Source organism: Apodemus sylvaticus, chromosome 6 (genome assembly GCF_947179515.1).
Source record: "Apodemus sylvaticus chromosome 6, mApoSyl1.1, whole genome shotgun sequence".
NCBI classification, from domain to species: domain Eukaryota; kingdom Metazoa; phylum Chordata; class Mammalia; order Rodentia; family Muridae; genus Apodemus; species Apodemus sylvaticus.
The window spans coordinates 31,500,417-31,515,859 of record NC_067477.1 but is presented as its reverse complement, the minus strand read 5'-3'; the positions used below and the strand labels follow the sequence as shown (position 1 = coordinate 31,515,859).

Below are 15,443 nucleotides of genomic sequence, written 5' to 3'. Positions count from 1 at the left end.
CGAGGCTGGAGATGACTCAGTCACTAAAGGCATCAGCTGCTCTTGCAGAGGAGCTGGGTCTGATTCTCAGCACCTACGTGGTGGCTCCTAACAATCCGTAACTCCAGTTCCAGGGAATCCAATGCCCTCTCCTGATCTCTGTGAGTACTGAATGCTCATGCTAGTACACAGGCAGGGGGGAAAACATTCACATACATAAAGTAAAAGATAAAACTGAAAAATAGTACATAGTTCTATCAGTTTCCATTTTGAAAAAATACATTTATTTCAGACCTGTGATTGCAAACAGTAAGTATTCCCACTCTGATGCCCGGCGTTCCTTCTCTTCCTCTCCCTTGGTCTGCTCTTGCTGACCACACAGGTTTACCTACTGGGTTGTTCTGTGAACAAATCTTTTGGTCTCTCAATCACACATTTTACTATTTGTACTTTTTTTTTAACCAATCATTTTACATTATCCAAATTATCTCATACTCAAAATCTTGCCATTGTCATTTCACATATGGGAACTCGTGTCACAAGGATTATTAAGATCATAACGTAGGAGATTCAATTAAACTGCAAAATACAAGGAATGCTGGCAATAAATAAAATATCTTTATTATGATTATTTAATAGTTAAAATCTGCATGTTTCCTTAGATAAAGTAGTTTATAACAGGATAAAAAATTACAAAAAGGCAAGCTCTTAATGATTCATTTGAATTAACTATAAAATCAAAATACTGCTAGTAATTTTAATATCTTCTAAAGTAACACAAAATAGATTCAATATGTAATACAAACCTCAATAATCCAAATCTCCTAATAAGCAATTATTTACAAACTCTGAACTGAGAAAAAACAGTTTAGCCAAACAAATGAAACAATGTTCTTAATAACTTTATCCTATGTAATCGAAGCTTTTTGAGTAGAAATACTCATTTTAATACAATGTTAATTATATTAACCTTAATTTACATTTAGATGGCATGAATTTATCCATCCTAAATGCTTCTGTGTCTGGAAAATACAACTTTTGAAAGCACTGAAGGATTTCTAACACAGTTTAACAATTCAGTCTGGCACCCCAAACCCACTACCTTATAGGTACAGAATTTAACTAAGGGTACAAAATTTAACGATATCCCTATTTTTGTTCAAACTTCCTGTCTAAACTATATGGTTTTACTCAATTGTCCATATACCAATGTCACTGACTAGTAAGCAAAGCAAGCAACATTACTCTTTTTTAAATAACATCTTTAATTAAAGTTTTTGCAAGGTAAAATATTAAACTTAAAATAGTCTTAGTACATCAAAATACTAAGCTCTTTAATTGTATTCCAAGATGGTCTTTAAAACTTAACACCCGATATATCACAGAAGAGCAACCTTGATCTGCAAGTGTACAGAATGAATTTTACAAACATAATAAATATATTTACGCCCTTACACAGAACAGTATGTACAACAGCAGTCGACAATAGTAGCTCCGACGAGCTGTAGGTTAGCCCCGCCCCACCCGGTGTAACCCAATGCATACAAACTGATTTGAGGAAGTTTGACCGAACCAACAATTATTTATTCAATGGTGTTTTGTTCTCCCCTCAAACGGGAGGAAACTTTTATTCACCAAAAATAAAATATTAAATTTGATGCAATCTTCCTTAAATCATACATGAAAGGAAGATAACAGAAGGAGAAAGGCGGGTTTCCCGGGGAAGAATATAAACTAGAATAATTTCCATAAGGGTAACAGATTAAAGGGTAAACCGAACAAAGATGAGAAAACACATAAAACCATTAACCGAAAACCTCAACATCTGATATAGCTGATTCAGACAGGTAGGAAGGAGACATGAAATGAAAATGTACAAAGATCAATAAAATAGCACATTGCACAAAAGCTCCAAAGTTCGAGATGAAGTAATATGAAAATATAAGAGCCTTCTCAAGTGGAAGAAAATGCTGTTATAAAGGGAAAATTGCTAAGAAGAAATATGTCTGTTCTTATACAAGGAATACTTACCCTCTAACATGGTGACATTATTGCTATAATATAAAAAAAAAAAAAATTCTCAGAGGGACACAACTCTGCATCGGTCCATAGAAGCCACCAAAAGAAAACTTGATTTTCAATACAGCAAAAGCAAGTCTTTATATAAAAACTAGTATTTTTTTTACATTGTCTTGTAAAGCCAGAATATGGTATGCTTGTCAATAACACATCTCAATCACTGTACATGCCGCATGAATCTTGATGCCAGCCTGACTTTTAAAAAGGCAACAGTGTAAATGTGACGCATATTTAACAGAAATGTGAACATTTCAAATATAAAGGCCTAATATAAAGATCCCCTCCTATCCTGTTTGACTCTAGAAACTGCACGGGACAGACAAAGCAATATTACTCTGAGAAAGCGCATGTGCTCTCCAGCATTCCGGTGAGATGAGAATACAATCGGCCACCAGGCAAGAGCTCATCTACTGAAAGGCACACATTTCCACGTTAGTCATCTGTGTAAATTGACCTTAGCACTGCTGGCACGTCATGTAGAAGGTGCCGTCACTGTAGGTACAAATCTATAAACAGTTCAGCTTCTGAAGACACTGCCTGCCGCTTGCGTCCCTATTTCCACCTTTTGGATAAAAATGCTACTTTTGTCTTAAAATTCTGCAAGTGGGAATCCCTTGCTTTCCAAAGGAATGACACCGTAATACAACTTAATGACATCATCAGTTAAATGTAATGGTGAAAGCATGATTGAGAATGCAAAGCAAGTGACATTTACACAGCAAAAGCTACCATACCACAGAGCACGGCATGCTACTTGATTTAAAAGGAACACAATATAACAGCATGTGAGAGCAGTCTGGTGTGCACGGCTGTTGGAACCAGCCTTCAGAGCGTTCCCAGATCAAAGGATTCATCCAGGAGGCCATCATTATTAGGCAATACAAATATAAATGGTCAGTTCCTGCTTCAAGATAGCCCTCTGTGTGCCACTCTCAAAGAAGTGGTTGTTCATGCTTGAAAATGTTCAGCTAGAAAAAGCAGGCCAGTGAATAATGCTAACCTTCCGTATGTTCAGCTACACATCGGGGCAGGACGTGTGTGCTGAATTAGCATAATAACTACTGAATAGCCCAAGTTTTTCTGAAGCAACACTGCTGTGTGGCCATAGGTAGTTCAGGTTACTGATTTCACTGAGTGCACAAGCCTGGAGACTATGCCAAGGGACAACTCAACAACTCAGAAGATTCTGTTCCTTCCAGTCATCAAGTTTTATAGTTAAACCAGAACTGCTGTGTGCTTTGAGAATAGGAGATTAAACAAACTTCTCCTCAAAAAGCTACATTAAGAAAACAAAGAAACAAACAAACAAAAAACAAAACAAAAAACCTGTATTACCAATTATGGAATAAAAGCAAAATCTAACTCCTATCATGTTAAGACCCCAGCACTGATAGCAAATTTCACAACATAAACTGGTTCAGTAGAGTGTGAAGTGGGGAGGAGAAATCAACTGCATTAAGAAATTTCAAAATATGTTCTTAAAAAAAGCACTATATAGCTCACAGTTTTTCTTTTGTAATATACTTTAGTTTATGTTACTTCCAGAACTACATAAAGTCAAAATAAAGGAAGACAAAAATGGAAGACCCACAAAAAAAAAAAAAAAAAAGTCAACAGGCAAGATAACTTGAATGCAAATTTTGTTAGTTACTAAAACAGAAGTGAGGAGGGCAAGCATCCCTGCAGGTCCCAGGAGGCTGCCTCTTTGTTCTGGTGGAGCCCCCCTTACATGAACAGAGCTACACATTCTAAATACACAGCAAATGTCTAGAGTTTTAAATATACAAGTCAAATCTGTTTTTTTTCCAATGTGCAAATTGGAGCCTATGTCTCCATCACCCAATGAAGAAGAGGTAAATTTATATTTAGTGGCCCACTTTGCTCTAACCCCTCCACCCTCAAACTTTTCCCTCGAATTACAAAGTTTTTTTAAAAAATTTTTGTTTAATTAAAATAATTTCTAAAAATCTGTACTAGTAAACACAAGAAACTTTTATAATTACTAAATTGTTTAATAAAAATCCAGGCCTCCTCACTCGCCCTCATGCTTCTTAGATCATTGTACAGAATGTCATCCCAGGGTTTACATAAAGACTGAGCACAGGTAAATACACACCGCAGCCCAGCAAGGACAACCTCCACACGTCACGTGTACATACAACTGCAGCTCGGTGGTACCTTTGTAAAAAAAAAAAAAAAAAACTTATTCCTGAGGAGCCAATTTGGGGTTTCCTCTTATAGTACAAGACTGAGCAGCTTTTCTATAAGGAAATTAAGCTGTCCCTTTATTCTAGTCAACACAGGTAAGACCCATGTCTTTAAGTTACGTCTAACAAGTATGAAAACCTAATTAAATCAAGCATCCATTCCTGGGTCGACTTTGTCTCCAAACTGTGACCATTGATCCTTTTCTTTAAATCGTAAGTAGATGTTCACACAGCAGGGAAGCGAGAGGTATGTGTTACTGAGGGAGAGTAACAAGTAAAAATGTTTTAAGACCTATTATGAGTTTTATATTTTCTTATACAAGTGAATTAAAATTCAACACCATAATTCTTGCCCTTCTGTAAAAAGCTCACACGCAATTTTTACCAAATATAACCACATACAATAAGCAGTTTCAGTTCAATCTATCAAAAGGGTAATTTCTTCAGGTCATTCCAACAAGTATCTTCTGATTGAGCCCAACTTGGAGAAACGAATATAGACAAAGCTTTACATGCTAATTACCAATGGCAGGTTCCTGTATTTAAAATTGACAGTTACAGTTCTCCTACACAACCCCTCCCCCCACCCAGCAGCCCCAGTGCTACAGTTCCATGGCTCGCCAGTCTGAAGTAGTGTCTATGTGGTCACGGGCTAGCTTTGTCCAGTAGCTTTGCTTCTACTGCGCTTTTCTGACATGCAGAAGTGAAGTTTTGGCTGATATATGTCCCAAGTTTCAAACCGTCCATTTTAACTTTTTAAGTTTCTTTGTCTTATTTATAAAAGGAAAGAAGCAACGCTTCACCATTCTGCATCTCCAATGGCTTTGGAAAATATATAATCTCTTCCGTTAAGATTCATAATGCCATCCTTGAGATGAAATTTCCATTTATTTTTACTTCTGTGTATCTAAACAAAAATTAAGAATACAAAAGATGTTAACAGGAAAACACAATAAAACCTCATAAAAAAAGCCATAAGCTTTGTCTTTATATAATTACTATATTGAAAAACTGAAATTTGAAAAATGGAAATTTGAAGTTGTCGTAATGTTTAGCAAAAAACACTATGTAGATTTAATTTTTTAATATTTTGTCAATAGCTCTCAGTAATTTGTATTCAAATAAAATAGTTATGCAACAATACAATTGTGGCCTTATTTCTTTTACTAAAATAAACTCTCAAATAGCAGAGCTCTCTAAACCTAATACTGAACTTTACCATGATAATGCACATAGAATGCTCTCTGGACACACATCTCTGAGATCTCAATCCTAAAGCCCTATGGCCTACCCTCCTAGCACAGACACCCTCTGCATATTTATGACACATGGCTGCTGTTCAATGTCTATGTGAATATAATTAGAAATCTGTCTTTACTCTACCCTGAAGCCTGTTTCCTCTCTTACTTACTGATCCTAGCTAGCACTATCTTTTGATGTAAACAGTGTTTTGTGCATTTAGAAATCACTGAGTGATCTTGCTCTAGACTCAAAACTTTTGTCATTAAAACAAAACAGAGAATAAATTTAGAATAAAGGTGAACGAAGACTCATAATTAGAAAGAAGTCCAGAAATTCAAAACTGAAGTCATATTGAGAAATATTTGTATTTGCACATAAGTACAAATTTAAAAGCATTCCTTTACTAGTCTAAGCCCTTCATAAATACACAAAATGACAATAAAATGTCTTTAATGTCTGAAGAATATATATTCAAGTAAAATTACTTTTAACAATGGTGAAACCTCACACTATCCTATTTGCACCAATGTTCCAACAGCTCTTTCATTACCCAAAACTTGCCATTCTATTAGCATTTAAGCTAAGCTAGATCTGTCAGGCAACAACTTCATTATTCCTTCTGGGCTTTTCTTAAAGTTGACTTGCTGTTGAAATGCAAAGGGTAGGCTTCAAAACAAAACTCCTAAAAAAATCAAGTTGGCTCAAACCACATTCATTTCTCATTTTAAATAACCCAGTCTACCTCACCATTTATAACTTACCAAAGCACTTATTCTATTCTTTCGGTCTTTCCAATTTTTTAAATAGAACTCTGAAAACTCTGAAATTGTTTTTCACTAGGCTACATAAACCTACTCTCCTTTTATTAGTTTAAAACATGAATGTATCTGAGAGCAAGACAAACCAACTTTAGTAACACTTAAAAATTGAATACAAGCCGGGTGGTGGTGGCACATGCCTGTAATCCCAGCACTTGGGAGTCAGAGGCAGGCAGATTTCTGAGTTTGAGGCCAGCCTGGTCTACAGAGTGAGTTCCAGGACAGCCAGGGCTATACAAAGAAACCCTGTCTGGAAAAAAAACAAAAAACAAAAAACAAAAAAATTGAATACAGCGGGATGGGGACATCCTTGTGGAGACAGGGGTGTGGGGAGGATATATGGGATGGGGAACAGTCAGAGGGTGGGCTAGGAAGGAAATAAAATCTGTAATGTAAAAAAAAGGAGGGGGTTAAATAAAATTTAAAAAAAAAAAGAATACGAGTATTTAAAAAAATTGAATAGAGGTTATCAAAGGAGAATACACTATTATCTTACAACAAGAAAATACTTCGAGGAATATTCTTTAGTCAAGCTCTTGCCTGGTAACCTGCCATCATGAAATTATTCTGAGTATTTATTTGGCTTCAAGCAGGTCTCTTCAGACTAACTGCTGTTTTAACCGTTTTAACTCTTAACCATTAACTGTTTTAAGCTCTTTCTGCAGCTAAAAAAAATCCAATCTGCCGTAGAGTTTGTGACATAGATTATTAAAAACATTCATCTGAAGTCACAATGCACAAAAAACAGATCCATCATGTAACAGACTTTAGGTTATTGATATGCAACTGACCTGGTTTTTACCTATTTTTAATTAAGAATGAAGATGCACTATATTGGCAGTCCCCCTATACATCTGTTTGGTTAGACACAGTTACTTATTCTCATTGTAAAGAAAAGTAAGATCTCTCTAATCTGAAGGGAATTTCATGAAGGGTACAAATACTACATGTTCATACCCAACTCTAGTCACTGAGTATTTAGTGCTTACCGCTACTCACTAAACATTCGTTTAAGAAAAGAATCACATGGGTACAAAAAAAAAAATCAATAATGTGAATTTACGATCAGGTTCATGACTGATAAGCACTTATTACTTAATGACATAACTATAAAATTCCTAAACACTAATTCAGCAGTTTTCAACCCTTGGGGGCTGACCGACCTTTTCACAGGATCACCTAAGTTAGGAAAATTGAGAACCATTGCACTGAGAGCTATTAACAAAATATAAAAGAACACTCAGTCTAAGACCTAAAAATATAATAAGCATAAAATAACTGCAGAAAAATAAGTAACTGCAATAACCAGGCAGTTAAGCCCACTGGTTGCTCTTCCATATGGCCAGGATAAAAACCACAAGGACAGGCAGCCATTGTCTGCCTGAATGCTTCAGTAAGGCTGGAACGATGGTTTAGAGAGATTACAGTAAACACAATGCTCATACCGAATGTGAGTCCTTACCTTATCATACTGGCACACAACAACATTTTCAGTGTCAAAGAGTTCCTGCCCTTCCTCATCACTTACATCATCTTCACTGTTGAGGGGCTCCTGCAAATAAAAGGAGACTTCTTACACAGATTACACAGATCTCACATATTGCTATAATGTTTTCTGTAACATATAGCGACAGAAGTACCATAGTCTTGATGGTCTGAGAAGGATGTCAGGTGTTTATCTGGACACACTGTGAATGGTGCTGTCAATGCTTAAGATTTGTCCATGTTATTTCAGCAAGAAATTAGGAAAAGCTACGCTACAGAACTCATAAGACTCAAAGGGGGTTAACAATTATTCCCTTTGGAGCTCATTAAAAAGAATTGCCTGCTCATGTAGAAGACCTGGGTTCAATGCCCAGGATCCACAATGGCAGCTCACAACTATTTCTAACTCCAATCTCAGGGCTTCAGACCTCCCTGGGTACCAGGCACTCATGTAGTAAACAAACATACAAGCAGGCAAAACAATCATGCACCTAATTTTTAAATTTCCTTATTCATTAATAACCATACAAGATAAATTCTCATGTTTCAGATGCCTAGAAATAAACCTGAGAAGATATGAAGGCTTCATGAGGTCATGATAGTATGTACCAGTAATAGTTTAAAAACATGACACTGAAAAAGAAAGCAAAGAATACAATTAAGTTTTCAGTGTGGCCTCAGAACTGTACTAATGACTAAGATTCTAAATGCCAATCAGTACTGTTTGTAAATATGATAATATAGTGGAAAAGATAATTAAGATTTAAATTATTCCTAAATGTAGAAGATGAAATATCTCGGGCCCAAAAATAAAACCAAAGAAGGGGATAAAATAAGGTTAAACGTCATTTGTGGTATTAGATAAAAGCTTTAACTCAGATTTAAATGAAGAGGGGAAAGACAAGGCAAAGCAGAGGTAGAAGGAAAATAATCAAGTGACCTAGGTGTATGCCACTCACACAGGAGGTGAATGACATCTATACTCTGAACAGAAATATATATGTTAAGTGAAAAAAAATGATAAAACTTTTTAGAGTGTTGTATACTTCCTATCTCCATAGCTCCAGAGCACTCCACCAACTCTACCCATATGTAATCATTTTCTATTATTCCCTCTTGTCTCCTGGCAACCACCAATCTGCTTTCTGACTTCATGAATTTGCCTATTCTGTATCCATAAATAAAGCAATACAATTTGTGGGTGTTTGTGCTGTGCTTTTAGGTGTTCAATGTATACTCATACAGCAGCATGCACAGTACTTCGTGCTTCTTACGGCCAGATGCTATTCTGCTGTATAGATAGGCCATATTCCTTTGCCATTCACTAGCTTACTGACAGACAGTCAGGACGCCTGTATTGTTTGGATAGTGACAAGAGTATCGATGTGAGCACTCATGTACATGTTTGTGTCTAAACTCCTGTTTTCAATGCTTTCCTATATGCATTTGCAAGTGAAACTTAGCAGCACATTGCTAATTCTTTGCTTAACTCTGAAAACTACCATTACACTGTTTTCCATAAAAGTTGTACCACTTCATATTCACAACAGAGACACACATAAGGGTTCCAAATCTTCACCATAATTTATAAGCTTTCTTTTAAAATTACACCATTGTTGGTTGGAGAAATGGCTGAGCAATTAAGAGTACTGGCTGGCTGCTTTTCCAGTGGTCCTGGGTTCAATTCCAGTACCCACACAGCAGCTCGTGACCATTTATAACTTTAATTCCAGGGATCTCTCACCCTCTCTTCTGGCCTCTGTAGGCAATGAATGCATGTAATACATAGAAATACATGCAGACAAAATGGCCATACACATATTTTTTTTTAATTATAGTTTTCCTAGTTGGTAGGTATGATGACCTCAATTGTGGTTTAGATTTCCGTTTCCCTAATGACTAAAAATGCTTAAGAAAAAAAAAAAACACATCTGATATTACTGTTTCTGAGGGTCAAAAGCATTAAACTTAACATAGAAAGTTTCACTGCTCAGTCTCACACAAGTTACAATTTATGGTATCACAAGACATATTGTCAGCTGAACCTTTGGGTCTTTTCCAAGCTCATTCACAATCCTGGCAGAACTGAACTGCTTACAGTTGTAAGGCTCAGACTTTTGAATTTGCTCTCAAGCTGAGGGATATGTAGTTCAATGGCAGAATACAGTAAAAAAGCAGGAAATACCTAGATGCTGTCATTGGTGTCACATGCCTCTAATCCCATCACCTGAGAGGTGGAGGTACAGACCAGCCTGGTCTACTTACCAAGTTCCGGGACAGCCAGAGCTACAGACCCTGCCTCAAAACAACAACAACAAAAACACCAAAAAAAAAACACCCCCCCATCCCACCCCAATTTAACCAGGCATGGACAGAGGTGCGCAGCTTTGATCCTAGAACATAGGAGGCATTAGGTTCCAGGCTAGCCAGGGCTACTTAAGGAGACCCTGTCTTAAAAACAACAACTTAAAAACAAAAACAAACATACTTAATAATAGACCATTATAAAAAATCTTCTGCCAGGCAGTGGTGGCACACACCTTTTATCCCAACCCTTGGGAGAAACATCAGGCTGGCTCTATGATGACTATTACAAATTCTATACATGTCTATAACCCAAGCAAGCTGGAGAAATACAATGTCACTTAAGGAAGGACTGAAATCTGGAAAAGGGTTAGAAATAACGCAAACCAGCCATCCCCCCACCCCACCCCCACAGGGTTTCTCTGTATCACCCTGGCTGTTCTGGAACTCACTCTGTAGGCCTCGAACTCAGAAATCCGCCTGCATCTGCCTCCCAAGTGCTGGGATTAAAGGCATGCACTACCACTGCCCAGTGCAAACTAGCCATTTTGACACATATATATATAACAAGTAAACACATGAAAAGTGACTGAAGCACCTAAGTAGTAAAGGAAGTTCCACCTGAAGACACTATTTTTCAGACTGGAAAAAATTTCAACAGTCTGCCACTATCAGGAATTGATAACATATTGACATCTACAAATTACAGACAAAATGGCAGGATAGACTCAGTAAGGTAAGTTGGCAAGTCCATGCTCATGTGTAATACTAAAGGAGTTCCCAGAACACAAGCCACCCAAATGCTCAATAAATCCAAAAGAGGATAATTATAGTACAATTAACAGTAAAAATTAGTTATAGACTATAACCTAGATGAACTTTAGTGACATCATTTTAAGAAAAATTCACACTCAACAAAACCAAAAGAAAAAAGAAAAAGTAAAATTAACAGAAACTGTATTTAAAAATATTGCACTTATGCTACACATGGACAAGAAAAACTCAAGTAGTATTATCTTTGGAAATATGAACAAATGTACTGTAATACAAAGAGAAGTCAACGATAAAGTCTGGCACAAATGCTTTGAAAGCAGAAGAAAGAAGATGTAACTGGGAAAGTGCACAGAGAAACACTTAAGTAACAAAAAATTTCACTAAATGATGGATGCCTGGACAGTCATATTATAAAATGTTTTTATTTACTTTGATTTGTTAAATATTTAATAAATTATTTTTAGCTACATAATATTTAGGAAAAAAAGAAGTTTAGGCCCAAACAACGACTCACACTTATAATCCCAATACTTGAGAAGCTGAACCACGTTTGTCACAAGCTCAAGACCAATATAATGAGTTCCAGACCTGTAGCCTGGGCTTCAGTGTGAAACTGTCTCCAAAGAACCCGAAGTAATAATAAATGAATATAAATAAGTAAAATGAAACAAATTTGTATTAAGATTTAAAAAGAGGATTCTATTTTATACCAAAGTAATTAATCATTAAAATTATGGTAGGTTACTGTCATCTTGGGCACAGTAACTAATCTAGAAGAACAGAGAAAATGGAAACATGTTTACAGGTGTCAGGAAAAAGATATGAAGATCAGAGTATTGAGGACCTGCTACGGAATATGACAAAAAGGGCCAAAGATGGCTTTGGCTTGAGCTGTCATATTCAGTTTTTCTCCAGTTTCCTTTCTCCCCATATAATGCCATACCTTTTTAATCACAAAAAGAGAAAATCAATTACAGCTATCTGTTTTGCCAATGCATTATGTTTAAACCACATTATGGATAACTAAGTGAAACTTTGATTTGCACTATCCTCACTATCCCTATTAATATAATTTCCATTTGATACACATACCTTTAAAATGAGCTGGTAATAGTTACTGGTAATATCCTCAAGACCTATATTGTATTACCTAGGAGACATACCTCACTCAAGGCACAGCTATGAGGGATTTATCTAGGTCCTGAGCATGGCTACAATGGACTGTGATGAAAACGTTGACTTTGGAAGACTCAAACTCCCAAGTGTACAGTATCACTCCCTAGGTTTGGGTACTGGACAGTATAAGGAAAAAGTTAATTAAGTGCAAGCATCCACCTTTCTGTGTGTGAAAAAAAAATAGCATATAATTTGTCTGCTTAGCACCAAATACAACAGTGAATGATGAGTACCTTTTCTTTTCAAAGTTTTTATAGAAACTTACTTCTTCCACCTGCCCATCTTCAGCTCCATCTTTCTCTTTATCTTCCTCCTCCTCATCATCATAGTCTTCTTCCTCGTCTTCATCTTCCTCAGAAGATGTATCCCCTGTTCCGTCAACTTGCAGAACCAGTGGAGCCTGCGGCTGAGCAGGCTGGGCCTGTGGCTGCTGCTGTCCAGCTGCAGGGATCTGTGCTTGTGCTGGTGTGGGGGCTGCCACTGTTGTAGGAATGACCTGAGTCTTATTTCCTGTAAATAAGATTTGCTGTGGCTGGATGATGACACCTGTCTGTGGTGAAATCCCTCCAGGAAGTGGGGCTAGGACCTAGGGCAAACAAAACCACCTATTAGAAACTGGTAAGAGGACTCAAACATCCAAAAACAAACTAATAATAATTCAGTTTTAAACATGGGAAGTGTACATTAGGCTTGAAGGCTGACAATCTTAACTCAGGGTGAGGTAGTTTCTGACTGCTGCGCACATATTAACTCGTCTGGGGGACGAGAAGAGAAGCACATGAGAAAGTCTGACACCTACAGCAACAGCAGAGGCAGAAGCCAAACAAGATGGCTGCTTTACCTACCAAGGGAATGGTAAGTAAAATTGCTTTACCTGCTGGATAACAGGCGCTTGCACTCCACCAGGCTGCATTTGTGGTATAACTTGTTGTTGTAGAACAACTGACTGCTGAGGCTGAAAGATATATTGGGCACCATTGGCTGCTCTGACCACCTGAAGCAGCTGGCCTATGGCAAAAAAAAATAAAATAAAATAAAAAAAAATAATCAAAGTTGCTATTTCAGCAACAATTAAGACACAAAGAAATTTATACTGCTTTCAAGTCAAAGAACCTAGAAATTATGAAGTTAAAAAACTAAGCATTCGCCGCCGGGCAGTGGTGGCGCACCCCTGTAATCCCAGCACTTGGGAGGCAGAGGCAGGTGGATTTCTGAGTTTGAGGCTAGCCTGGTCTACTGAGTGAGTTCCCGGACAGCCAGGGCTATACAGAAAAACAAACAAAGAAACAAACAAAAAAGCTAAGTATTTTACTAAGGCCTATCAACTACACATGTTAAACTGTAACCATTACTGTTCCCAACTTCCGTCTATATTCAAACAGCTCAGTGATTACAAGCTCTGGCTGCTCTTCCAGAGAACTAGGGTCCCCATTCCCATCACTCAAATAGGAGCTCACAGGTATTTCTAACTCCAGTCCTAGGGAATCCAGTGGCCTCATCTCAAGTAACTGCAAGCATGTGGCACACAAACATATAAGCAGGCAAAATACCCATACATACAAAATTTAAAACTGAAATAAAAAAAGACTTTATTACTTTTCATCACATGGTAACAGTCAAGGAAATGTAATAAACAGGATCAGATATTTCAATGGCTGTTTTTAAACTTTAACGACACAAAGATATAACATCTCACTTATATCTTAAACCAAAGTATAATATTTGCTTAAAACTTTCAACATGCAATGAAAATTTGCTGAGCCAATTAGAATGCCAAAATTATGACCAACTAACATAACAATACCCTCGTGTATGTTCCTTTAGATATAACAATCCACATAAGTTTTCCAAAAGATATGATGAAAAATACATTATTAATGCAGAGACTCATGTATAAAAGAATAAATTGTGTAAATTCTTCAGGGCCTCAGTGAAATGTCCAACTTGGTCATCACAAATATCTCATTTAACTCATTTGATGAGACAGATGCTTAGTTTCAGTGTCTAACCACTGCAGCAGTGTCTCAGCTGGGCTCCAACTTACTAGGAAACCAAGCATGCAGTTGACCTTCAAACCCCCTCTCCCCCAAAACTCCACACTGCCGGGATTATATGCTACAATCTCCAGTTCCTCAACTGTATCCTCAAGAGAGATTACAGCTCTCTTAATTTACAGCTCTTAAATTATTTCAACACTCTAAAACAAGTGTCAGTACTGTCTTCCTTCTTCAGTGACAATAAAACATGAGGAGTTACTTGATGTTAATTTCTGAACAATATTTAAAACGGCTTCCTGTGTTTCTGGTTACCTGAGTTTGTCAGGATCTGTTGAACAGGAGTCACACCAGCAGGTAGTGCCAAGGTAGCAGCTGTAGCAGCAGCACTCTGGAATAACAAAAAACAAAGACAGAAAAGTCATATCTGTACATGCGCTTAAGATCTTAGTTTATGCCGGGTGGTGGTGGCGCACACCTTTAATCCCAGCACTCTGGGAGGCAGAGGCAGGCGGATTTCTGAGTTCGAGGCCAGCCTGGTCTACAGAGTGAGTTCCAGGACAGCTAGGGCTACTCAGAGAAATCCTGTCTCAAACAAACAAACAAACAAACAAACAAAAACCAAAAAAAAAAAAAAATATCTTAGTTTATGTACAGTGCATTTTACCAGTACATGGAAGAATTTACTAAAAGAGCATTATAGCAACAAGATTACATTCCATGTGGCACAAGGAAGATAACTCAGCCTAAATAACATACTGAAGTATTTCAAGAAGGTGGGGGAGGGTCTAATTGTTTAGTTCTCTCAGAAAATTTATTCTAAGCAACCTCAGAGGGTTTTGTTCTGGATTCAAGCTCTCGCAGTCTGCGCCTAACCTGTATGATTTTAGAAATATATGCTCTACCAGTCATGTTGTAGCATATGAGACCACCATTCCATTACTGCTAGACTGAACACTGAGAAGAGTATTTTGGTTGCTTACACCCAACTTCATGCTCATCACTTAAGGCCAAAGTCAAATCATTCTTGTTTCCTGGTTTCCTACATTACTACCAGAATCAACAGTCTCCATAAAAAATTAACTCAGAATTCTTTGGTTTCTGTGACTGGCAATTTTAAGATGCCACATTATCTAAAAGGAATGAACACATTGACACAATAATCCAGGTAACATATACAATAGGTTGAGTATTTCTTAGTCCAAACCTGGGAGCCAGAACTATCTCAACTTCAGGTATTTTTCCTAAATTAAGAAATACTTAGGGGCTGGAGAGATGGCTTGTGGTTAAGAGCACTGATTGCTCTTCCAGAGGTCCTGAGTTCAAATCCCAGCAACCACATGGTGGCTCACAACCAATCATAATGAGATTAGATGCCCTCTTCT

The 15,443-nt window shown here is 37.2% G+C and overlaps 1 protein-coding gene across 3 annotated transcripts in view; it reads right to left on the bottom strand.

The window, feature by feature from the left end:
* Window positions 1-240: 240 nt before the first annotated feature.
* Gtf2a1 (general transcription factor IIA subunit 1) overlaps window positions 241-15,443 on the bottom strand; it is a 34,687-nt gene continuing 19,484 nt past the window's right edge. For 2 of the 3 annotated variants that reach the window (XM_052185299.1, XM_052185300.1), the window contains exons 5-10: window positions 14,374-14,449; window positions 12,939-13,072; window positions 12,330-12,650; window positions 7,788-7,877; window positions 5,069-5,172; window positions 241-4,236 (exon numbers count right to left, since the gene is read on the bottom strand). In XM_052185299.1, coding sequence (XP_052041259.1) covers window positions 4,110-4,236; window positions 5,069-5,172; window positions 7,788-7,877; window positions 12,330-12,650; window positions 12,939-13,072; window positions 14,374-14,449 — 852 coding nt within the window. In that variant the 3' untranslated portion in view covers window positions 241-4,109. The other variant, XM_052185302.1, reaches the window with a different exon arrangement.